This window comes from Coregonus clupeaformis, chromosome 9 (assembly GCF_020615455.1).
Source record: "Coregonus clupeaformis isolate EN_2021a chromosome 9, ASM2061545v1, whole genome shotgun sequence".
Lineage (NCBI taxonomy): Eukaryota > Metazoa > Chordata > Actinopteri > Salmoniformes > Salmonidae > Coregonus > Coregonus clupeaformis.
The window spans coordinates 14,697,588-14,722,551 of NC_059200.1; the positions used below are offsets into that span (position 1 = coordinate 14,697,588).

The window sequence follows — 24,964 nt, forward strand, 5'->3', positions numbered from 1 at the left end:
TCTTGTTGAAAAACAAATGATAGTCCCACTAAACCCAAACCAGATGGGATGGTGTATCGCTGCAGAATGCTGTGGTAGCCATGCTGGTTAACTGTGCCTTCAATTCTAAATAAATCACATACAGTGTCACCAGCAAAGCACCCCCACACCATAACACCTCCTCCTCCATGCTTTACGGTGGGAAATACACATGCGGATATCATCCGTTCACCCACACCGCATCTCACAAAGACACAGCGGATGGAACCAAAAATCTCCAATTTGGACTCCAGACCAAAGGACACATTTCCACCGGTCTCATGTTTCTAAGCCCAAGCAAGTATCTTCTTCTTATTGGTGTCCTTTAGTAGTGGTTTCTTTGCAGCAATTCGACCATAAAGGTCTGATTCACGCAGGCTCCTCTGAACAGTTGATGTTGAGATGTGACTGTTACTTGAACTCTGTGAAGCATTTACAGTGGGGAAAAAAGTATTTAGTCAGCCACCAATTGTGCAAGTTCTCCCACTTAAAAAGATGAGAGAGGCCTGTAATTTTCATCATAGGTACACATCAACTATGACAGACAAAATGAGAAAAACATTTCCAGAAAATCACATTGTAGGATTTTAATGAATTTATTTGCAAATTATGGTGGAAAATAAGTATTTGGTCAATAACAAAAGTTTCTCAAAAAACTTTGTTATATACCCTTTGTTGGCAATGACACAGGTCAAACGTTTTCTGTAAGTCTTCACAAGGTTTTCACACACTGTTGCTGGTATTTTGGCCCATTCCTCCATGCAGATCTCCTCTAGAGCAGTGATGTTTTGGGGCTGTCGCTGGGCAACACAGACTTTCAACTTCCTCCAAAGATGTTCTATTGGGTTGAGATCTGGAGACTGGCTAGGCGACTCCAGGACCTTGAAATGCTTCTTACGAAGCCACTCCTTCGTTGCCCGTGCGGTGTATTTGGGATCATTGTCATGCTGAAAGACCCAGCCACGTTTCATCTTCAATGCCCTTGCTGATGGAAGGAGGTTTTCACTCAAAATCTCATGATACATGGCCCCATTCATTCTTTCCTTTACACGGATCAGTCGTCCTGGTCCCTTTGCAGAAAAACAGCCCCAAAGCATGATGTTTCCACCCCCATGCTTCACAGTAGGTATGGTGTTCTTTGGATGCAACTCAGCATTCTTTGTCCTCCAAACACGACGAGATGAGTTTTTACCAAAAAGTTATATTTTGGTTTCATCTGACCATATGACATTCTCCCAATCCTCTTCTGGATCATCCAAATGCACTCTAGCAAACTTCAGACGGGCCTGGACATGTACTGGCTTAAGCAGGGGGACACGTCTGGCACTGCAAGATTTGAGTCCCTGGCGGCGAAGTGTGTTACTGATGGTAGGCTTTGTTACTTTGGTCCCAGCTTTCTGCAGGTCATTCACTAGGTCCCCCTGTGTGGTTCTGGGATTTTTGCTCACCGTTCTTGTGATCATTTTGACCCCACGGGGTGAGATCTTGCGTGGAGCCCCAGATCGAGGGAGATTATCAGTGGTCTTGTATGTCTTCCATTTCCTAATAATTGCTCCCACAGTTGATTTCTTCAAACCAAGCTGCTTACCTATTGCAGATTCAGTCTTCCCAGCCTGGTGCAGGTCTACAATTTTGTTTCTGGTGTCCTTTGACAGCTCTTTGGTCTTGGCCATAGTGGAGTTTGGAGTGTGACTGTTTGAGGTTGTGGACAGGTGTCTTTTTATACTGATAACAAGTTCAAACAGGTGCCATTAATACAGGTAACGAGTGGAGGACAGAGGAGCCTCTTAAAGAAGAAGTTACAGGTCTGTGAGAGCCAGAAATCTTGCTTGTTTGTAGGTGACCAAATACTTATTTTCCACCATAATTTGCAAATAAATTCATTAAAAATCCTACAATGTGATTTTCTGGAGAATAAAATTCTCAATTTCTCTGTCATAGTTGACGTGTACCTATGATGAAAATTACAGGCCTCTCTCATCTTTTTAAGTGGGAGAACTTGCACAATTGGTGGCTGACTAAATACTTTTTTCCCCCACTGTATTTGGGCTGCAATTTCTTAGGCTGGTAACTCTAATGAACTTATCCTCTGCAGCAGAGGTAACTCTGGGTCTTCCATTCCTGTGGCAGTCCTCATGAGAGCCAGTTTTATCATAGCTCTTGATGTTTTTTGCGACTGCACTTGAAGAAACTTTCAAAGTTCTTGAAATGTTCCGTATTGACTGACCTTCATGTCTTAAAGTATAATGAACTGTCGCTTCTCTTTGCTTATTTGAGCTGTTCTTTCCATAATATGGACTTGGTCTTTTACCAAATAGGGCTATCTTCTGTATACCCCCCCCTACCTTGTCACAACACAACTGATTGGCTCAAAAATTCCACAAATTAACTTTTAAAAAGGCACACCTGTTAATTGAAATGCATTCCAGGTGACTACCTCATGAAGCTGGTTGAGAGTATGCAAAGCTGTCATCAAGGCAAAGGGTGGCTACTTTGAAGAATCTCAAATATAAAATATATTTTGATTTGTTTAACACTTTTTTGGTCACTACATGATTCCATATGTGTTATTTGATAGTTTTGATGTCTTCATTATTATTCTACAATGTAAATAAAGATAAACCCTTGAATGAGTAGTGTTCTAAAACTTTTTACCGGTAGTGTACTTCGTAAACAACCGGTGTAGACTGTATATACACTACCGTTCAAAAGTTTGGGGTCACTTACAAATTTCCTTGTTTTCGAAAGAAAAGCAATTTTTTTGTCCATTAAAATAACATCAAATTGATCAGAAATACAGTGTAGACATTGTTAATGTTGTAAATGGCTATTGTAGCTGGAAACGGCTGTTTTTTTATGGAATATCTACATAGGCGTTCAGAGGCCCATTATCATCAACCATCAGTCCTGTGTTCCAATGGCACGTTGTGTTTGCTAATCCAAGTTTGTCATTTTAAATGGCTAATTGATAATTAGAAAACCCTTTTGCAATTATGTTAGCACAGCTGAAAACTGTTGTTCTGATTAAAGAAGCAATAAAACTGGCCTTCTTGAGACTAGTTGAGTATCTGGAGCATCAGCAATTGTGGGTTCGATTACAGGATCAAAATGGCCAGAAACAAATAACTTTCTTCTAAAACTCGTCAGTCTATTCTTGTTCTGAGAAATGAAGGCTATTCCATGTGAGAAATTGCCAAGAAACTGAAGATCTCGCACTTCGCAATAACAGTGCTTACAGTTGACCAGGGAAGCTCTAAACAGAATAAAAAGAGGAGTGGGAGGCCCCGGTGCACAACTGAGCAAGAGGACAAATACATTACGCCTCACAGGTCCTCAACTGGCAGCTTCATTAAATAGTACCCGCAAAACACCAGTCTCAACGTCAACAGTGAAGAGGAGACTCCGGGATGCTGACCTTCTAGGCAGAGTTGCAAAGAAAAAGCCATATCTCAGACTGGTCAATAAAAAGAAAAGATTAAGATGGGTAGTCACAGATATGGCTTTTTCTTTGCAACTCTGCCTAGAAGGTCAGCATCCCGGAGTCGCCTCTTCACTGTTGACGTTGAGACTGGTGTTTTGCGGGTACTATTTAATGAAGCTGCCAGTTGAGGACCTGTGAGGCGTCTGTTTCTTAAACTAGACACTAATGTATTTGTGCTCTTGCTTATTTAATGAAGTCTCTGCTGAGTCAGACTGAGGCTGTGTCCCAAAGGGCACCCTATTCCCTATACAGGGCTCTGGTCAAAAGTAGTGCACTACATAGGGAATAGGGTGCCATAAGGTTCTGGTCAAAAGTAGTGCACTACATAGGGAATAGGGTGCCATAGGGCTCTGGTCAAAAGTAGTGCACTACATAGGGAATAGGGTGCCATTTTGGATGCACCTGAGGCTGAACAGTCTCTCATAACTGTCCTTCCTACAGGACAAAGTTAGCTACAAGGTCTTCTAATGGTCAGCTATCAGAAAAACGACCAGCTGCTATTGCTAAGCCTCCTCTCAGGTTCCAGGGACCCCAAGGAGAGAGGACCAGAGAGGGGGAAAGGTAACAGAGAGTACCCCAAGGAGAGAGGACCACAGCAGGGGGAAAGGTAACTAAACACCTGCTTGGTTGGGGAAGGCTAGCTGAGCTCACAGTGACACAATAACGTTTTGGTTCATCAGCTGACAGACAAACTCATAACAATGGTAAATGCTGGCAAAACAGCTTAAAGGGTAGCTCTTGGAAAAAACGCATTAAAAGGGAATACCAACTGTTAAAACGAATCATGAACAACATGGTTTAGTTTGCAGTCCTTCAAAAGAGTCTGTTATTAAAGTTCCACTGACACAGATTTAATAACTTTGAGGAAATAAAACAAACAGGTGTATATTTTTTCATTTACCTGATGAAAATATATGTTTCCATGGGTCACATGATGAGACATGAGTATGTGAGTTCAGTAGCCAGTTTATTAGGTACACCCATCTAGAATCAAGTCGGACCCCCATTTTCCTCCAGAACAGCCTGAATTCTTCGGGGCATGGGAACGTTGCTCAATTGGTATCAAGGGACATAACGTGTGCCAGGAAAACATTTCCCACACCATTACACCACCGCCATCAGCCTTTACTGTTGATACCAGGCGGGATGGGGCCATGGACTCATGCGACTTACGCCAAATTCTGACTCTGCCGTCAGCATGACGCAACAGGAACTGGGATTCGTCTGACCAGGCGATGTTTTTCCACTCCTCAATTGTCCAGGGTTGGTGATGGCGTGCCCACTGGAGCCGCTTCTTCTTGTTTTTAGCTGATGGGAGTGGAACCCGGTGTGGTCGTCTGCTGCAATAGCCAATCCGTGACAAGGGCCGACGAGTTGTGCGTTCCGAAATGCCGTTCTGCACACCACTGTTGTACTGTGCCGTTATTTGTCTGTTTGTGGCCCGCCTGTTAGCTTACATGATTCTTGCCATTCTCCTTCGACATCTCATCAACGAGCTGTTTTCACTCACAGGATTGCCGCTGACTGAATGTTTTTTGTTTGTCGCACCATTCTAAACCCTAGACACTGTCGTGCGTGAAAAGCCCAGGAGGCCGCCGTTTCTGAGATACTGGAACCGGTGCACCGACGATCATACCACGCTCAAAGTCGCTTAGGTCACTAGTTTTGCCTATTCTAACGTTCAATAGAACAGTAACTGAAAGCCTCAATGCCTGTCTGATCTGCTTTATATAGCAAGCCATGGCCATGTGACTCACTGTCTGTGAACCATTTTCGTGAACGGGGTGGTGTACCTAATAAACTGGCCACTGAGTGTATATCATAATATATATCATATCATAATATAATATATGCCATTTAGCAGACGCTTTTATCCAAAGCGACTTACAGTCATGCGTGCATACATTTTACGTATGGGTGGTCCCGGGAATCGAACCCACTACCATTACAAGCTTGACGTAATGAGGTCCAGCATACCAGGCAGTACTCACCCTCAGAGAGGGATAAAGGGGTAATCTCTCATTTGGGGGTAATTTCAGACACTTTTTTGTTCCTGCTCAATGGACTTAGAGAGTTGGCTAGAGAACTGCCAGAGCAGCACGATGACATCACACACCCCAGGCTGCCTGAGAGAGGGGTGTACACTAACCAAGCACTACAACAACACCCGTAACTAATACCAGTGGTGAGGAGTGGTGTTACAGGGAGGAGGTTAGAATGGTGCCAGGTAAATAACCTCTCCCTCAACGTCAACAAAACGAAGGAGCTGATCGTGGACTTCAGGAGACAGCAAAGAGAGCACGCCCCCCATCCACATCGACAGGGCCGCAGAGGAGAGGTGTCAAAAGCTTGAAGTTCCTTGGCGTGCACATCACAGAGGACCTGAAATGGTCCCGTCACACAGACAGTGTGGTGAAGAAGGCACAACAGCAGGCTGAAGAAATTCAGTATGGCCCCTAAGACCCTCACAAACATTTACAGATGAAACAATTGAGAGCATCCTGTCGGGCTGTATCACCGCCTGGTACGGCAATTCCACTGTCCGCAACTGCAGGGCTCTCCAGAGGGTGGTGAGGTCAGCCCAACGCATCACCGGGGTCACACTGCCTGCCCTCCAGGACACCTACAGCACCCGATGTCACAGGAAAGCCAAGAAGATCACCAAGAACCTCAGCCACCCGAGCCACCCGAGCCACGGCCTGTTCACCCCGCTGCCATCTAGACAGAGACAGTACAGGTGCATCAAAGCCAGGACAGAGAGACTGATAAACAGCTTCTATCTTAAGGCCATCAGACTGTTAAACAGTCACCACTAGCCGGCCTCCGCCCAGTACCCTGCCCTGAACCTTAGACACTGTTACTAGCCGGCTACCACCCGGTACTCCACCCTGCACCTTAGAGACTGCTGCCCTATGTACATAGAGTCATTGAACACTGGTCACTTTAATAATGTTTACATACTGTTTTACCCACTTCATATATACAGTGGGGAGAACACGTATTTGATACACTGCCGATTCTGCAGGTTTTCCTACTTACAAAGCATGTAGAGGTCTGTAATTTTTATCATAGGTACACTTCAACTGTGAGAGATGGAATCTAAAACAACAATCCAGAAAATCACATTGTATGATTTTTAGGTAATTAATTTGCATTTTATTGCATGACATAAGTATTTGATACATCAGAAAAGCAGAACTTAATATTTGGTACAGAAACCTTTGTTTGCAATTACAGAGATCATACGTTTCCTGTAGGTCTTGACCAGGTTTGCACACACTGCAGCAGGGATTTTGGCCTACTCCTCCATACAGACCTTCTCCAGATCCTTCAGGTTTCGGGGCTGTCGCTGGGCAATACGGACTTTCAGCTCCCTCCAAAGATGTTCTATTGGGTTCAGGTCTGGAGACTGGCTAGGCCACTCCAGGACCTTGAGATGCTTCTTACGGAGCCACTCCTTAGTTGCCCTGGCTGTGTGTTTCGGGTCGTTGTCATGCTGGAAGACCCAGCCACGACCCATCTTCAATGCTCTTACTGAGGGAAGGAGGTTGTTGGCCAAGATCTCGCGATACATGGCCCCATCCATCCTCCCCTCAATACGGTGCAGTCGTCCTGTCCCCTTTGCAGAAAAGCATCCCCAAAGAATGATGTTTCCACCTCCATGCTTCATGGTTGGGATGGTGTTCTTGGGGTTGTACTCATCCTTCTTCTTGGTGGCCTCTGGCAGGGTAAGGCTTCTTCCTCCAAACACGGTGAGTGGAGTTTAGACCAAAAAGCTATATTTTTGTCTCATCATACCACATGACCTTCTCCCATTCCTCCTCTGGATCATCCAGATGGTCATTGGCAAACTTCAGACGGGCCTGGACATGCGCTGGCTTGAGCAGGGGGACCTTGCGTGCGCTGCAGGATTTTAATCCATGACGGCGTAGTGTGTTACTAATGGTTTTCTTTGAGACTGTGGTCCCAGCTCTCTTCAGGTCATTGACCAGGTCCTGCCGTGTAGTTCTGGGCTGATCCCTCACCTTCCTCATTGATGCCCCACGAGGTGAGATCTTGCATGGAGCCCCAGACCGAGGGTGATTGACCGTCATCTTGAACTTCTTCCATTTTCAAATAATTGCGCCAACAGTTGTTGCCTTCTCACCAAGCTGCTTGCCTATTGTCCTGTAGCCCATCCCATCCTTGTGCAGGCCTACAATTTTATCCCTGATGTCCTTACACAGCTCTCTGGTCTCGGCCATTGTGGAGAGGTTGGAGTCTGTCTGATTGAGTGTGTGGACAGGTGTCTTTTATACAGGTAACGAGTTCAAACAGGTGCAGTTACAGTAATGAGTGGAGAACAGGAGGGCTTCTTAAAGAAAAACTAACAGGTCTGTGAGAGCCGGAATTCTTACTGGTTGGTAGGTGATCAAATACTTATGTCATGCAATAAAATGCAAATTAATTACTTAAAAATCATACAATGTGATTTTCTGGATTTTTTAAGATTCCGTCTCTCACAGTTGAAGTGTACCTATGATAAAAATTACAGACCTCTACATGCTTTGTAAGTAGGAAAACCTGCAAAATCGTCAGTGTATCAAATACTTGTTCTCCCCACTGTATATACTGTATTCTAGTCATGGTTCATCCAATATATACACACTCACCGGCCAGTTTGTTACACGAAAATGGTTCGCTCCTACAGACAGTAGCCGTGGTTTGCTATATAAAGCAGGCAGACAGGCTTCGGGAAATTCAGTGGGGTTTAGGGGTTAGAGGTTAGGGGTTAGGGGTCAGGTACCTGTAGTTCCTGTGCCTTCTTGGCCCCCTCCTGTTTGAAGGTGCTGGGTTAGGGGTTAGGGGTTAGGGGTTAGGGGTCAGGTACCTGTAGTTTATGTGCCTTCTTGGCCCCTCCTGTTTGATGGTGTTGGGTTAGGGGGTTAGGGGTTAGGGGTTAGGGGTCAGGTACCTGTAGTTCCTGTGCCTTCTTGGCCCCCTCCTGTTTGATGGTGTTGGGTTAGGGGTTAGGGGTTAGGGGTTAGGGGTCAGGTACCTGTAGTTCCTGTGCCTTCTTGGCCCCCTCCTGTTTGAAGGTGTTGGGTTAGGGGTTAGGGGTTAGGGGTCAGGGGTCAGGTACCTGTAGTTCATGTGTCTTCTTGGCTCCCTCCTGTTTGATGGTGTTGGGTCAGGGGTTAGGGGTTAGGGGTTAGGGGTCAGGTACCTGTAGTTCCTGTGCCTTCTTGGCCCCCTCCTGTTTGATGGTGTTGGGTTAGGGGTTAGGGGTCAGGGGTCAGGTACCTGTAGTTCCTGTGTCTTCTTGGCCCCCTCCTGTTTGATGGTGTTGGTCATGCTCTCCTTCATCTCAACCAGGACGGCGAATAACGTATCAAACTCCTCCTCCAGGTCTGACACTACTTGTGTGGAGTTCACCTGTCACAATCACACATAGTGATACACCTGTCACAATCACATAGTGATACACCTGTCAACAATCACACATAGTGATACACCTGTCACAATCACACATAGTGATACACCTGTCACAATCACACATAGTGATACACCTGTCACAATCACACATAGTGATACACCTGTCACAATCACACATAGTGATACACCTGTCACAATCACACATAGTGATACACCTGTCACAATCACACAGTGATACACCTGTCACAATCACACATAGTGATACACCTGTCACAATCACACATAGTGATACACCTGTCACAATCACACATAGTGATACACCTGTCACAATCACACATAGTGATACACCTGTCACAATCACACATATTGATACACCTGTCACAATCACACATAGTGATACACCTGTCACAATCACACATAGTGATACACCTGTCACAATCACCCATAGTGATACACCTGTCACAATCACACATAGTGATACACCTGTCACAATCACACATAGTGATACACCTGTCACAATCACACATAGTGATACACCTGTCACAATCACACATAGTGATACACCTGTCACAATCACACATAGTGATACACCTGTCACAATCACACATAGTGATACACCTGTCACAATCACACATAGTGATTCACCTGTCACAATCACACATAGTGATTCACCTGTCACAATCACACATAGTGATTCACCTGTCACAATCACACATAGTGATTCACCTGTCACAATCACACATAGTGATTCACCTGTCACAATCACACATATTGATTCACCTGTCACAATCACACATATTGATTCACCTGTCACAATCACACATAGTGATACACCTGTCACAATCACACATAGTGATACACCTGTCACAATCACACATAGTGATACACCTGTCACAATCACACATAGTGATACACCTGTCACAATCACACATAGTGATACACCTGTCACAATCACACATAGTGATTCACCTGTCACAATCACACATATTGATTCACCTGTCACAATCACACATAGTGATACACCTGTCACAATCACACATAGTGATTCACCTGTCACAATCACACATATTGATTCACCTCGTAACCCAGAACCATATCTCTGCATCGCGAGAGTCTACAGATTGATTAACATGGCATATTTGGTCAATGGAAATTACTGTACAAGATTGTAAATATCAAGATTATTATTGCTGTATGATATGTTTAATGTAATTGACTGACTGTTATTATGTATGTCTTACCTGGACACCAGCCAGAGAGTGACTAAGTGTTTCCATGAAGTTATGGAGCTCCTCATTTTTATTGGCCAATGTGGATATTATTCTTTGCAGGGCCTCCTGCAACACAGAACAACATTTTTAAAAAAATCATCCATTTATAAAAAATACATGTAATTTGTATAGTGCTGTTCATTACACAGGAATGTCAAAGCTCTACATAGAATATAGGGGGTGTTTCTCAATATGCATAGCTAGCCAGCTAGTTAAACAGGCAAAAATGACCTAAAACTAATGTTATGAAAGGTAGATGTAAATTCTTCGTGGGTAGCTAGCTAGCTAACAATTATTTGTGGTTAGCTCTATTGACTTGCGATCTACGCACACTACAGTGGGTAAACATGCCAAAATGAACACAGCATGTATTTATCAATGTATCAAGATTAGGGCTGTTACGGTGACCGTATTATCGCCACACCGGCAGTCACGAGTCATGACCGCAGTCAAACTCTACGTGACCGTTTAGTCACGGTAATTAGGCTTCTCCGAGCTCTGATGCTGCTGATGGTCATGAATGTAAAAACAGAAATAAAAAAACCGGTGCCCCCGCACAATGACTCTGTACAAAGCTGTCATCAAGGCAAAGGGTGGCTATTTGAAGAATCTCAAATATATTTTGATTTGTTTAAAACTTTTTTGTTTACAACATGATTCCATATGTGTTATTTCATAGTTTTGATGTCTTCACTATTATTCTACAATGTAGGAAATAGTAAAAGTAAAGTAAAACCCTTGAATGAGTAGGTGTGTCCAAACGTTTGACTGGTAGTGTATATGTGTAAAGTCTTGGTGAACTGTCTTGGTTCTGTGTGTAGAGCTCTAAACTGTCTTGGTACTGTGGGCAGAGCTCTAAACTGTCTTGGTGCTGTGGGCAGAGCTCTAAACTGTCTTGGTGCTGTGGGCAGAGCGCTAAACTGTCTTGGTTCTGTGGGCAGAGCGCTAAACTGTCTTGTTGCTGTGGGCAGAGCGCTAAACTGTCTTGGTGCTGTGGGCAGAGCGCTAAACTGTCTTGTTGCTGTGGGCAGAGCGCTAAACTGTCTTGGTACTGTGGGCAGAGCGCTAAACTGTCTTGGTACTGTGGGCAGAGCGCTAAACTGTCTTGGTACAGTGGGCAGAGCGCTAAACTGTCTTGGTTCTGTGGGCAGAGCGCTAAACTGTCTTGTTGCTGTGGGCAGAGCGCTAAACTGTCTTGGTACTGTGGGCAGAGCGCTAAACTGTCTTGTTGCTGTGGGCAGAGCGCTAAACTGTCTTGTTGCTGTGGGCAGAGCGCTAAACTGTCTTGTTGCTGTGGGCAGAGCGCTAAACTGTCTTGGTGCTGTGGGCAGAGCGCTAAACTGTCTTGGTGCTGTGGGCAGAGCGCTAAACTGTCTTGTTGCTGTGGGCAGAGCGCTAAACTGTCTTGGTTCTGTGGGCAGAGCGCTAAACTGTCTTGTTGCTGTGGGCAGAGCGCTAAACTGTCTTGGTACTGTGGGCAGAGCGCTAAACTGTCTTGTTGCTGTGGGCAGAGCGCTAAACTAGGGCGGCAGGTAGCTTAGTGGGTAAGAGCGTTGTGCCAGTAACCGAAAGGTCGCTGGTTCTAATCCCCGAGCCGACTAGGTGAAAAATCTGTCGATGTGCCCTTAAGCAAGGCACTTAACCCTAATTGCTCCTGTAAGTCGCTCTGGATAAGAGCGTCTGCTAAATGACTAAAATGTAATGTAAATGTTGTTGCTGTGGGCAGAGCGCTAAACTGTCTTGGTGCTGTGGGCAGAGCTCTAAACTGTCTTGTTGCTGTGGGCAGAGCTCTAAACTGTCTTGGTGCTGTGGGCAGAGCTCTAAACTGTCTTGGTGCTGTGGGCAGAGCTCTAAACTGTCTTGGTACTGTGGGCAGAGCGCTAAACTGTCTTGGTTCTGTGTGTAGAGCGCTAAACTGTCTTGTTGCTGTGGGCAGAGCGCTAAACTGTCTTGGTGCTGTGGGCAGAGCGCTGTGGCAGAGCGTAAACTGTCTTGTGGCAGAGCAAACTGTCTTGTTGCGTGGCGCTAAACTGTCTTGGTTCTGTGGGCAGAGCGCTAAACTGTCTTTGAGTCATATTCAGTAGCTCACATCATTCACAACCACCTAATGGCCCATCACCCTAAAGGCTAGTTGTGAATGGCCCATCACCCTAAAGGCTAGTTGTGAATGGCCCATCAACCAACTGCTCTACTGTCTGCTTGGACTCCCTGGGAATGGGAATGAAACATGCCCTTTCTACTGTCTCTATGTAGATGGGTATCTGGCACCAACACAGCGCCTGGGTGCGTCCAAATGGCCCCCTATTCCCTATATAGTGCACTACTTTTGATCAGGGCCCATAAGGCTGAAGTAGAGCAATATTTGGGACGTAGCCTTGCCATCTCTTCCCCAACATTAGAGTTTTGTATTTATTAAGGATACTCTTCCTGGGGTCCAAACAAATCCTAATGAAACAGTACATCATACAACACATTATTACACCACTACATACTGTATCTACAATACAACACATTATTACACTACTACTCTACCAATACATACTGTATCTACAACACATTATTACACCACTCCTCTACCAATACATACTGTATCTACACCACAATATTACACCACTACTCTACCAATACATACTGTATCTACAACACATTATTACACCACTACTCTACCAATACATACTGTATCTACAACACATTATTACACCACTACTCTACCAATACATACTGTATCTACAACACATTATTACACCACTCCTCTACCAATACATACTGTATCTACACCACATTATTACACCACTACTCTACCAATACATACTGTATCTACAATACATTATTACACCACTACTCTACCAATACATACTGTATCTACACCACATTATTACACCACTACTCTACCAATACATACTGTATCTACAACACATTATTACACCACTACTCTACCAATACATACTGTATCTACACCACATTATTACACCACTACTCTACCAATACATACTGTATCTACAATACATTATTACACCACTACTCTACCAATACATACTGTATCTACAATACATTATTACACCACTACTCTACCAATACATACTGTATCTACAACACATTATTACACCACTACTCTACCAATACATACTGTATCTACAACACATTATTACACCACTACTCTACCAATACATACTGTATCTACAATACAACACATTATTACACCACTACTCTACCAATACATACTGTATCTACAACACATTATTACACCACTACTCTACCAATACATACTGTATCTACAACACATTATTACACCACTCCTCTACCAATACATACTGTATCTACAACACATTATTACACCACTACTCTACCAATACATACTGTATCTACAATAACACATTATTACACCACTACTCTACCAATACATACTGTATCTACAACACATTATTACACCACTACTCTACCAATACATACTGTATCTACAACACATTATTGCACCACTCCTCTACCAATACATACTGTATCTACAACACATTATTACACCACTACTCTACCAATACATACTGTATCTACAATACATTATTACACCACTACTCTACCAATACATACTGTATCTACAACACATTATTACACCACTACTCTACCAATACATACTGTATCTACAACACATTATTACACCACTACTCTACCAATACATACTGTATCTACAACACATTATTACACCACTACTCTACCAATACATACTGTATCTACAACACATTATTACACCACTCCTCTACCAATACATACTGTATCTACAACACATTATTACACCACTACTCTACCAATACATACTGTATCTACAATACAACACATTATTACACCACTACTCTACCAATACATACTGTATCTACAACACATTATTACACCACTACTCTACCAATACATACTGTATCTACAATACATTATTACACCACTACTCTACCAATACATACTGTATCTACAACACATTATTACACCACTCCTCTACCAATACATACTGTATCTACAACACATTATTACACCACTCCTCTACCAATACATACTGTATCTACAACACATTATTACACCACTACTCTACCAATACATACTGTATCTACAACAAATTATTACACCACTACTCTACCAATACATACTGTATCTACAATACAACACATTATTACACCACTACTCTACCAATACATACTGTATCTACAATCACAATACACCACTATACACCAATACATACTGTATCTACAATACAACACATTATTACACCACTACTCTACCAATACGTACTGTATCTACAACACATTATTACACCACTACTCTACCAATACATACTGTATCTACAATACAACACATTATTACACCACTCCTCTACCAATACATACTGTATCTACAACACATTATTACACCACTCCTCTACCAATACGTACTGTATCTACAACACATTATTACACCAATATATACACTATATATATAAAAGTATGTGGACACCCCTTCAAATGAGTGGATTCGGCTATTTTAGCCACACCCGTTGCTGACAGGTGTATAAAAATCGAGCACACAGCCACGCAATTTACATAGACAAACAGAATGGCCTTACTGAAGAGCTCAGTGGTTTTCAACGTGGCACCATCATAGGATGCCACCTTTCCAACAAGTCAGTTCGTCAAATGTCTGCCGTGCTAGAGCTGTCCCAGTCAACTGTAAGTGCTGTTATTGTGAAGTGGAAACGTCTAGGAGCAACAACGGCTCAGCCGCGAAATGGTATGCCACACAAGCTCACAGAACGGGACCGCCGAGTGTTGAAGCGCGTAGCGCGTAAAAATCGAATGTCTTCGGATGCAATACTCACTACCGACTTCCAACCTGCCTCTAGAAGCAATGTCAGCACAATAACTGTTCGTTGGGAAGTTCATGAAATTGGTTTCCATGGCCGAGCAGCCGCACCAAGCCTAAGATCACCATGCACAATGCCAAGTGTCGCCTGGAGTGGTGTAAAGCTCGCCGCCATTGGACTCTGGAGCAGTGAAAACGCGTTCTCTGGAGTGATGAATCACGTTTCACCATCTGGCTGTCCGACTGAAGAATCTGGGTTTGGCAGATGCCATGAGAACGCTACCTGCCCCAATGCATAGTGCCAACTGTAAAGTTTGGTGGAGAAGGAATAATGGTCTGGCGCTGTTTTTCATGGTTCGGGCTAGGCCCCTTAGTTCCAGTGGAGGGAAATCTTAACACTACAGCATGCAATGACATTCTAGACGATTCTGTGCTTCCAACTTTGTGGCAACAGTTTGGAGAAGGCCCTTTCCTGTTTCAGCATGACAATGCCCCCATGCACAAAGCGAGGTCCTTACAGAAATGGTTTGTCGAGATCGGTGTGGAAGAACTTGACTGGCCTGCACAGAGCCCTGACCTCAACCCCACCAAACACCTTTGGGATTAATTTGAATGCCGACTGCGAGCCAGGCCTAATCGCCCAACATCAGTGCCTGACCTCACTAATGCTTGTGTCTGAATGGAAGCAAGTCCCCACAGCAATGTTCCAACATCTAGTGGAAAGCCTTCCCAGAAGGGTGGAGGCTGTTATAGCAGCCAAAGGGGGGGACCAACTCCATATTAATGCCCATTATTTTGGAATGAGATGTTTGACGAGCAGGTGTCCACATACACTACATGATCAAAAGTATCTACAATCCAAATTGTATAATACCACAATATTACAACATTACTATGTACATGTGTGTGCGTATGTGTGTGTGCCTGGGTGTGTGTCTCTTCACAGTCCCCGTTGTTCCATAAGGTGTAGTTTTCTGTTTTTTAATCTGATTCTACTGTTCGCTTGAGTTACTTGATGTGGAATAGAGTTCCATGTAGTCATGGCTCTATGTAGTACTGTGCGCCTCCCACATTCTGTTTTGGACTTGGGGACTGTGAAGAGACCCCTGGTGGCATGTCTTGTGGGGTATGCATGGGTGTCTGAGCTGTGTGCTAGCCGTTTAAACAGACAGCTCGGTGCTTTCAACATGTCAATACCTCTCACAAATACAAGTAGTGATGCAGTCAATCTCTCCTCTACTTTGAGCCAGGAGAGATTGACATGCAGAGTTCATGTCAACACATGGAAACAAAGGAGCAACACCATGAGTTAAGGTTATACCCTTCTTTAGGACCCCGTCTCCCTCCTGTCAATTACATTAGTGTACAGTGTCAATATTGCCTACAGTACTGACTACAGTACTGACTACAGTATTGACTACAGTACTGACTACAGTACTGACTACAGTGCTGACTACAGTGCTGACTACAGTACTGACTACAGTACTGACTACAGTACTGACTACAGTATTGACTACAGTATTGACTGCAGTACTGACTACAGTACCGACTACAGTATTGACTACAGTACTGACAACAGTATTGACTACAGTACCGACTACAGTACTGACTACAGTACTGACTACAGTACTGACTACAGTATTGACTACAGTATTGACTACAGTACTGACTACAGTACTGACTACAGTACTGACTACAGTATTGACTACAGTATTGACTACAGTACTGACTACAGTACTGACTACAGTACTGACTACAGTACTGACTACAGTATTGACTACAGTACTGACTACAGTATTGACTACAGTACCGACTACAGTACTGACTACAGTATTGACTACAGTACTGACTACAGTACTGACTACAGTATTGACTACAGTACTGACTACAGTATTGACTACAGTACCGACTACAGTACAGACTACAGTACTGACTACAGTATTGACTACAGTATTGACTACAGTACCGACTACAGTACCGACTACAGTACTGACTACAGTATTGACTACAGTACTGACTACAGTATTGACTACAGTACCGACTACAGTACAGACTACAGTACTGACTACAGTATTGACTACAGTATTGACTACAGTACCGACTACAGTACCGACTACAGTACTGACTACAGTACTGACTACAGTACTGACTACAGTACTGACTACAGTAACTGAGAGGACCCAGATGGAAATGAAGATGCAGGTTTGTTCACATTGTTTCAGAGTTGGGACAAGGTTTATACAGCCATCACTGTTGGAAATCAAATGCTAGGCTAGAAGCAAGAATAAATACATTTTTAAATGTCTTATTGCTTTATAACATTGGTCGCATGTTTTGTTTGCCCGTTAGCCCAGGTCTTTGGAATATAGCCCAGGGTTTGCAACGCCAGGGTTGTGGGTTCGATTCCCACGGGGGGCCAGTATGAAAAATAAAAAATAATGTATGCACTCACTAACTGTAAGTCGTTCTGGATAAGAGCGTCTGCTAAATGACTAAAATGTAAATGTGAATGTTAACAAATGCTTGTGTGAGCAGTCTAGCCTGGGGCTAAGAACAATGCAGTGTGAAAAGGCCTATTGTGTTCTATCCTCAATAATTGTTATGTATTGTTCTCTGTTCATTAGTAACTCATGTTGTAGCGTACATGATGCTTGCTGACCTCTATGTCGTACACTAGAAAGTATGAAAAAGCCCAATTTACTGGAGATTTGGTAAAGGTTTGTACTACAGTAGTTCCAATTTAATACCATCAAGATGGATTTGCTTTGGATTGGTATTTGATTGAGCATCAGGTAACATTTTCTGAAAAAGATAAACACCTAAATACCAGGCTATACATTGAACAGGACAAACATAACACCTAAATACCAGGCTATACATTGAACAGGACAAACATAACACCTAAATACCAGGCTATACATTGAACAGGACAAACATAACACCTAAATACCAGGCTATACATTGAACAGGACAAACAGAATCATAGATATAAAAGAACCCACTGACTCCAAGGAGCCATTGCCTCAGTTCCGTTTCCAACTACAGTACTTTCATATATCCACTGTACAATAAGATATTCAATATACACTGAGCGTACAAAACGTTAGGCCTTATTGGATGTCACTTGTTAATTCCACTTCAATCAGGGTAGGTGAAGGGGAGGAGACAGGTTAAAGAAGGATTTTAAAGCCTTGAGACAACTGAGACATGGATTGTGTATGTGTGCCATTCAGAGGGTGAATGGGCAAGACAAAAGATTTAAGTGCCTTTGAACGGGGTATGGTAGTAGGTGCCAGGCGCACCGGTTTGAGTGTGTCAAGAACTGCAACGCTGCTGGGTGTTTCACGCCCAACAGTTTCCTGTGTGTGTCAAGAATGGTCCACCACCCAAAGAACATCCAGCTAACTTGACACAACTGTGGGACGCATTGGAGTCAACGTGGGCCAGCATCCCTGTGGAACGCTTTCGACAACATGTAGAGTCCAATGCCCTGACGAATTGAGGCTGTTCTGAGGGCAAAAGGGGGGTGCAACTCAATATTAGGAAGGTGTTCATAATGTTTTGTACACTCAGTGTAGATAGAGTACTGTGTATGTGTATTGTCTTGGACAGTGTACAGAAATGTTTGTGTTTCTGTATGTTCCTCTATATCCTGTGAATGTTGACAGATGTCTGTTAGTTCCCGGGGGGGGACCGACCGGCCGAACGCGCGACCGTGCAACTGAGCAACACAACACGATTAGGCAGATTGGAGGATTGGGCTTCACTTCTATTTAAAGCTGCTGCATGACACCACCGACAGATTATTGAAAGAATATATATAACGTGCACACGGGTCAATATCTTCATGTTTTCTGATCTGACCTCTGCTATAGACCCCATCCCCTGGTCCCTAACCCCTAGGCACTAAGTAGACCTGAGAGGATATGACAGTTGGGGCAGTACAGTAGGACTTTCTCTGCGCCCTCTGAGAGGATATGACAGTTGGGGCAGTACAGTAGGACTTTCTCTGTGCCCCCTGAGAGGATATGACAGTTGGGGCAGTACAGTAGGACTTTCTCTGTGCCCCCTGAGAGGATATGACAGTTGGGGCAGTACAGTAGGACTTTCTCTGTGCCCTCTGAGAGGATATGACAGTTGGGGCAGTACAGTAGGACTTTCTCTGTGCCCCCTGAGAGGATATGACAGTTGGAGCAGTACAGTAGGACTTTCTCTGTGCCCTCTGAGAGGATATGACAGTTGGGGCAGTACAGTAGGACTTTCTCTGTGCCCTCTGAGAGGATATGACAGTTGGGGCAGTACAGTAGGACTTTCTCTGTGCCCTCTGAGAGGATATGACAGTTGGGGCAGTACAGTAGGACTTTCTCTGTGCCCTCTGAGAGGATATGACAGTTGGGGCAGTACAGTAGGACTTTCTCTGTGCCCCCTGAGAGGATATGACAGTTGGGGCAGTACAGTAGGACTTTCTCTGTGCCCCCTGAGAGGATATGACAGTTGGGGCAGTACAGTAGGACTTTCTCTGTGCCCCCTGAGAGGATATGACAGTTGGGGCAGTACAGTAGGACTTTCTCTGTGCCCCCTGAGAGGATATGACAGTTGGGGCAGTACAGTAGGACTTTCTCTGTGCCCCCTGAGAGGATATGACAGTTGGGGCAGTACAGTAGGACTTTCTCTGTGCCCTCTGAGAGGATATGACAGTTGGGGCAGTACAGTAGGACTTTCTCTGTGCCCCCTGAGAGGATATGACAGTTGGGGCAGTACAGTAGGACTTTCTCTGTGCCCTCTGAGAGGATATGACAGTTGGGGCAGTACAGTAGGACTTTCTCTGTGCCCTCTGAGAGGATATGACAGTTGGGGCAGTACAGTAGGACTTTCTCTGTGCCCTCTGAGAGGATATGACAGTTGGGGCAGTACAGTAGGACTTTCTCTGTGCCCCCTGAGAGGATATGACAGTTGGAGCAGTACAGTAGGACTTTCTCTGTGCCCTCTGAGAGGATATGACAGTTGGGGCAGTACAGTAGGACTTTCTCTGTGCCCTCTGAGAGGATATGACAGTTGGGGCAGTACAGTAGGACTTTCTCTGTGCCCTCTGAGAGGATATGACAGTTGGGGCAGTACAGTAGGACTTTCTCTGTGCCCTCTGAGAGGATATGACAGTTGGGGCAGTACAGTAGGACTTTCTCTGTGCCCTCTGAGAGGATAGGTGTAATGTTCCCCATATTGCTTAAAGTTAGGCTATAGCATACCCATCCAACCCATCCGATAGATAACCCCATGCTAATTGACAACAACAAACTCAGTGAGATGAACATGAGGTTCCATAACCATGTTGTAGCAGAAGCTTGTAGGCCTCCACATAACATTTTACATTTTAGTCATTTAGCAGAAGCTCTTATCCAGAGCGACTTACAGGAGCAATTAGGGTTAAGTGCCTTGCTCAAGGGCACATCGACAGATTTTTCACCTAGTCGGCTCGGGGATTAGAACCAGCGACCTTTCGGTTACTGGCACAACGCTCTTACCCACTAAGCTACCTGCCGCAGCAGATCAGCGTCAGCTACAAAGGGAGGGGGTTTAACAGGACTTAAAGCCTACTCCTCTCAACAGGCTATTACACAGTAGAGATACACAGCAAACCCCTCTGCGGTCGTTCCCCTGGGCTGTGTCCCAAATGCCACCCTATCTATTCCGTATATAGTGCACTATTTTTCACCCTTAGCCCAATAGTAGTTTGAGGAACTTCAAAAAAATTTTTTGAAAAAAAATTGTATTGATCTTTTCCTAAATTTAGAAAATAAATTAAATGGAAGAACAACATCCAGTAAGCTATGGAGGTCCTTTGGAGGAAGGATGTTTGATGTGTAAGCTTAATTGGCTCTAAAAAGAGCAGGATCTGCAGTACTTAGAAACAGTCTACTAGTCGTTTTTATGCTGGAACTAGAAATACTACTCATTTGAGCTGTTGTCACTACCAGTAGTGTTGGACTCGATCCTGTAACCACAGCACAGGCCCTTACCTAGGAAACACATGTCAACTCAATGCTGGCCTCGGGCCTATATCTATTTCAGTTGCATTCTGTTCAGCCCAATGGATACTCCACTGTAAAACACTGTTTAGGAGTGATGTCAAAACGTAGGCCCCTAAACGACAGCGCTCAAACATGGTGAGTTGGTTTAAAAAGTCAAGTGGAAGGAGGGAAAGGTGGTTTGATTCAATTCAAACATCTGAAACTAGAGGTGCATGGCTGTATGATAGTCCTTTACTGGACACTACTCTGCAGTGCTCAACTAAACAAAACGTACAAAACATTGATGAACGACTAACTCAAACCCCAGCCAAATCGAACTGTAATGGCTTCTACTGGAGATTGACAATTACTTTTTAAAAATAGTCATTCAAATGGATTAATGTTGTAAAGTCAGAATATGATTGCAAATATAATGTCCGTCTGCCTGCCTTCCCATCTGTCTGTCCGTCTGCCTGCCATCCCGTCTGTCTGTTTGTCCGTCTGCCTGCCTTCCCGTCTGTATGTCTGTCTGTCTGTCTGTCTGTCTGTCCGTCTACCTGCCTTCCCGTCTGCCTGCCTTCCCGTCTGTCTGTCTGTCTGTCTGCCTTCCCGTCTGTCTGTCTGTCTGTCTGCCTGCCCGTCTGCCTCCCTTCCCGTCTGTCTGTCTGTCTGCCTGCCTTCCCGTATGTCTGTCTGTCTGTCTGTCTGTCTGCCTTCCCGTCTGTCTGTCTGTCTGCCTTCCCGTCTGTCTGTCTGTCTTTCTGTCTGCCTTCCCGTCTGTCTGTCTGCCTGCCTTCCCGTCTGTCTGTCTGCCTTCCCGTCTGTCTGTCTGTCTGCCTTCCCGTCTGTCTGCCTTCCTGTCTGTCTGTCTGCCTTCCCGTCTGTCTGTCCGCCTTCCCGTCTGTCTGTCTGAGGTGCTGGCTCCCTACTAGTGCCACTTCCTTCTTGAGTGTCACTGTTCCTTTCAGAATTACGTCACTCCTCTCCTCTCTGACTGAGGGTTATAATAGACCTGTACCACTGGTGTGACCTCTCTCTCTCTCTCTGTCTGTCTGTCTGTCTGTCTCTCTCTCTCTCTCTCTCTCTCTGACTCAGTAATAGACTTAGAATAAGCTTAGATTGACAGCACGTGCTAAAGGCTATATATTCTCCTCCATTTATTCAGTACAAAGGAGAGGTAGCCCTATGGGTCATTTTCCTGTTTGATAGTCACCCCCTAGTAATGCTGATAACAAACAGAAAACAAGGCCAAACGATAAGATCATCCTGTTGCTATAGGCCCTTGACAACAGACTTAAAGCAATGTGTGTGACACTTCATAACAAATATAATGTTTCTTTTTTCATGACTTCAAAAACACGACAAGTCCATGAAAGGCGTGTAACCACAAATATTCACTTTATAATGATATGATGTTTTGTTGTTGTTGCAATAACAGACGGTCTGATCTAAAGTGGCAGACAAATAAACCAATAGCCTATAGGACAGGCAAAGCTGTATAATAAAGAAATGAATGACTTTGACACCTGCTGTGACTGTCAAAACCACAATAGCAAGTAGGAAGTGAATTACTTTACAGAAGTGCACCTCATCATATTCAATAACAAGATCAATGTCAAATGTGTCAAATCATTGATGGGTAGAGGAACTGTCACAGGAAAGATGTGTGAATACCAGTCATTGGAGAATACCCAGAAGGAGGAAACGTTCGAAAGAAACATTGTATAAGAACATATCTAGTTTCCAAGTCAACAGATTCTTCATAAGCAACAGAGCGAATGTGAACATGTTTCCAGCACTAAAACATCACGCATATTGGTGATAAACAATGACAAAATAACGAAAATAACGGAACGTTGAACTAATGTTGGATTTCCTTTCGATCGTTCATAGCAAGATCGTCTCGTTACATACAACTATCGCTTTGACTAACGGTGCACAGCTGGCATGCACAGCTGACGACTGAATCATCATCGATATCGGTTCATAATACGCCGGGTGCACTTACTTTTTGAGAGTCCATACCGAGGACCGAAACACAAATATAATCAAATCCAATGCATAGGCAGGCAGGCGAAGTTTTCTACACAACCCACTCTCCAAAGAGGAAGACGATTACCCCACTGGATGACGGAGCACAGTGCACGTACATGCGCAGTAGTTTTTTAAACCCTCGCCCTCATACATTAGAGGCAATATACAAAATGTAGACTTGTTGCGCCCTCCACTGGACTGAAGAAGAATGGCTCAGATTTGTTAGTGGTCACGAGGGGCAGGGTTTTGCAGAGGGATTCCACTTCTCAGAGATTTCCCCCAAAGTCTCGCGATAATGGTTGGTTGCTGTGGTAACGTCAAAAGAAGTGTACTGGTAGCTTGCTAGCTACAACAAAAGTACAAACAATCAAATTACAGTCAGTCAGATTGAGCGGTTTGACGCCTATACAAAACACGAGGTAAGTTGGTACACTTATATTAGGCATTTTTGGGCTACCTAGAAATTGCCGAGACAACGGTTTCATTAGCAAACTAGCTAGCAACGTCCAGCTAACATTAGCCTAGCTAGCTAATACGTTTTTACGTTTTTTTAATCAACCTACGTAGGTTTAGTATAGCTTTCCTGACGTTACTCCACCGGGCAGTTGTTTTGTCGTTGAACGACTGATTTTCTCCTGTAGGATTTTGTGGAGAGGAGGGAAAACCAGTGAAGAGATGGCGAGCCAGAGGCTACCCTCAGGTAGACCGATGAGTCGGGGGTCTCTAGTACCAGGGACTGGGAGACTTCCAACCGCCGTCAGACCTCCACCCACAGCCATTAGAGTCGGAACTGGGGTAAAGCCAAGTCACAGTTTTGATGTTTTTCTTGCAGATCCCTGACTAACTATCATCACCCTTTACACACCTTCTGTAGCGTATGGACAAACAGTGAAAGTCTGCACAACCCTTGCACAGTTATCACATTTCGCTGGCATAAAATTAAATCTAAAAAGGGATTCAATTGAACTTTTTCCCCTACTGATCTACACATCCTGCGCCACATTTTCAAAGTAAAAGAAAAAGTATAGAAAGTGTTCTAAAAATATATAAACAAAGATGTCTTGATTGCATATTTCTTCACACCTCAGAGTTAATACTTTGTGCAAGCACCTTTGGCAGAAAATACAGCTGAAAATCACTTTGAAAACGATCCTACCAACTCTGCGCAACATATATCCATTGTTTTTGTCAGAATTTCTCAAGCTCAGTAAATTTAGTTGAGAATTATTGATGGACAGCAATATTCAAACCTTGTCTCTGATTTCTAAGCAGATTTACAGTGCATTCGGAAAATATTCATACCCCTTGACTTTTCCCACATTTTGTTACATTACAGCCTTATTCTGAAATGGATTAAATAAAACATTTTCCTCATCAATCTACACACAATAACCCATAATGACAAAGCGAAAACAGGTTTTTCGAAATGTACATAAGTATTCAGACCGTTTGCTATGACACTTGAAATTGAGCTCGGGTGCATCCTGTTTCCAACGATCATCCTTGAGATGTTTCTACAACTTGATTGCAGTCCACCTGTGGTAAATTCAATTGATTGGACAGGATTTGGAAAGGCACACACCTGTCTGTATAAGGTCCCACAGTTGACAGTACATGTCAGAACAAAAACCAAGCCATGAGGTCGAAGGAATTCTCCGTAGAGCTCCGAGACAGGATTGTGTCGAGGCACAGATCTGGGGAAGGGTACCCAAAGAAATGTGCAGCATTGAAGGTCCCCAAGAACACAGTGGCCTCCATCATTCTTAAATGGAAGAAGTTTGGAACCACCAAGACTCTTCCTAGAGCTGAAGCAGGGTGGTGGCAGCATCATGCTGTGGGGATGTTTTTCAGCGGTAGGGACTGGGAGACGTGTCAGGATCGAGGGAAAGATGAACAGAGCAAAGTACAGAGAAATCCTT

At 44.0% G+C, this 24,964-nt stretch overlaps 2 protein-coding genes across 8 annotated transcripts in view; one reads left to right on the plus strand and one right to left on the minus strand.

The window, feature by feature from the left end:
• Positions 1-23,127, minus strand: part of LOC121573362 (FSD1-like protein) — a 75,588-nt gene extending 52,461 nt beyond the window's left edge. For all 5 annotated transcript variants that reach the window (XR_006002029.2, XM_041885271.2, XM_041885270.2 and 2 more), the window contains exons 1-3: positions 23,020-23,127; positions 10,156-10,251; positions 8,783-8,914 (exon numbers count right to left, since the gene is read on the minus strand). Coding sequence is in view for 4 of the 5 variants with exons in the window: in XM_041885271.2 (XP_041741205.2) it covers positions 8,783-8,914; positions 10,156-10,251; positions 23,020-23,034 (243 nt within the window). In the remaining variant the exon portion in view is untranslated. The remainder of the gene's footprint in view (positions 1-8,782; positions 8,915-10,155; positions 10,252-23,019) is intronic.
• Positions 23,128-23,341: 214 nt separating this feature from the next.
• The window catches only part of ift74 (intraflagellar transport 74), a 59,880-nt gene continuing 58,257 nt past the window's right edge, over positions 23,342-24,964 (plus strand). For all 3 annotated transcript variants that reach the window (XM_045222494.1, XM_045222495.1, XM_041885273.2), the window contains exons 1-2: positions 23,342-23,464; positions 23,687-23,840. In XM_045222494.1, the coding sequence (XP_045078429.1) occupies positions 23,721-23,840 (120 nt within the window). In that variant the 5' untranslated portion in view covers positions 23,342-23,464; positions 23,687-23,720. The remainder of the gene's footprint in view (positions 23,465-23,686; positions 23,841-24,964) is intronic.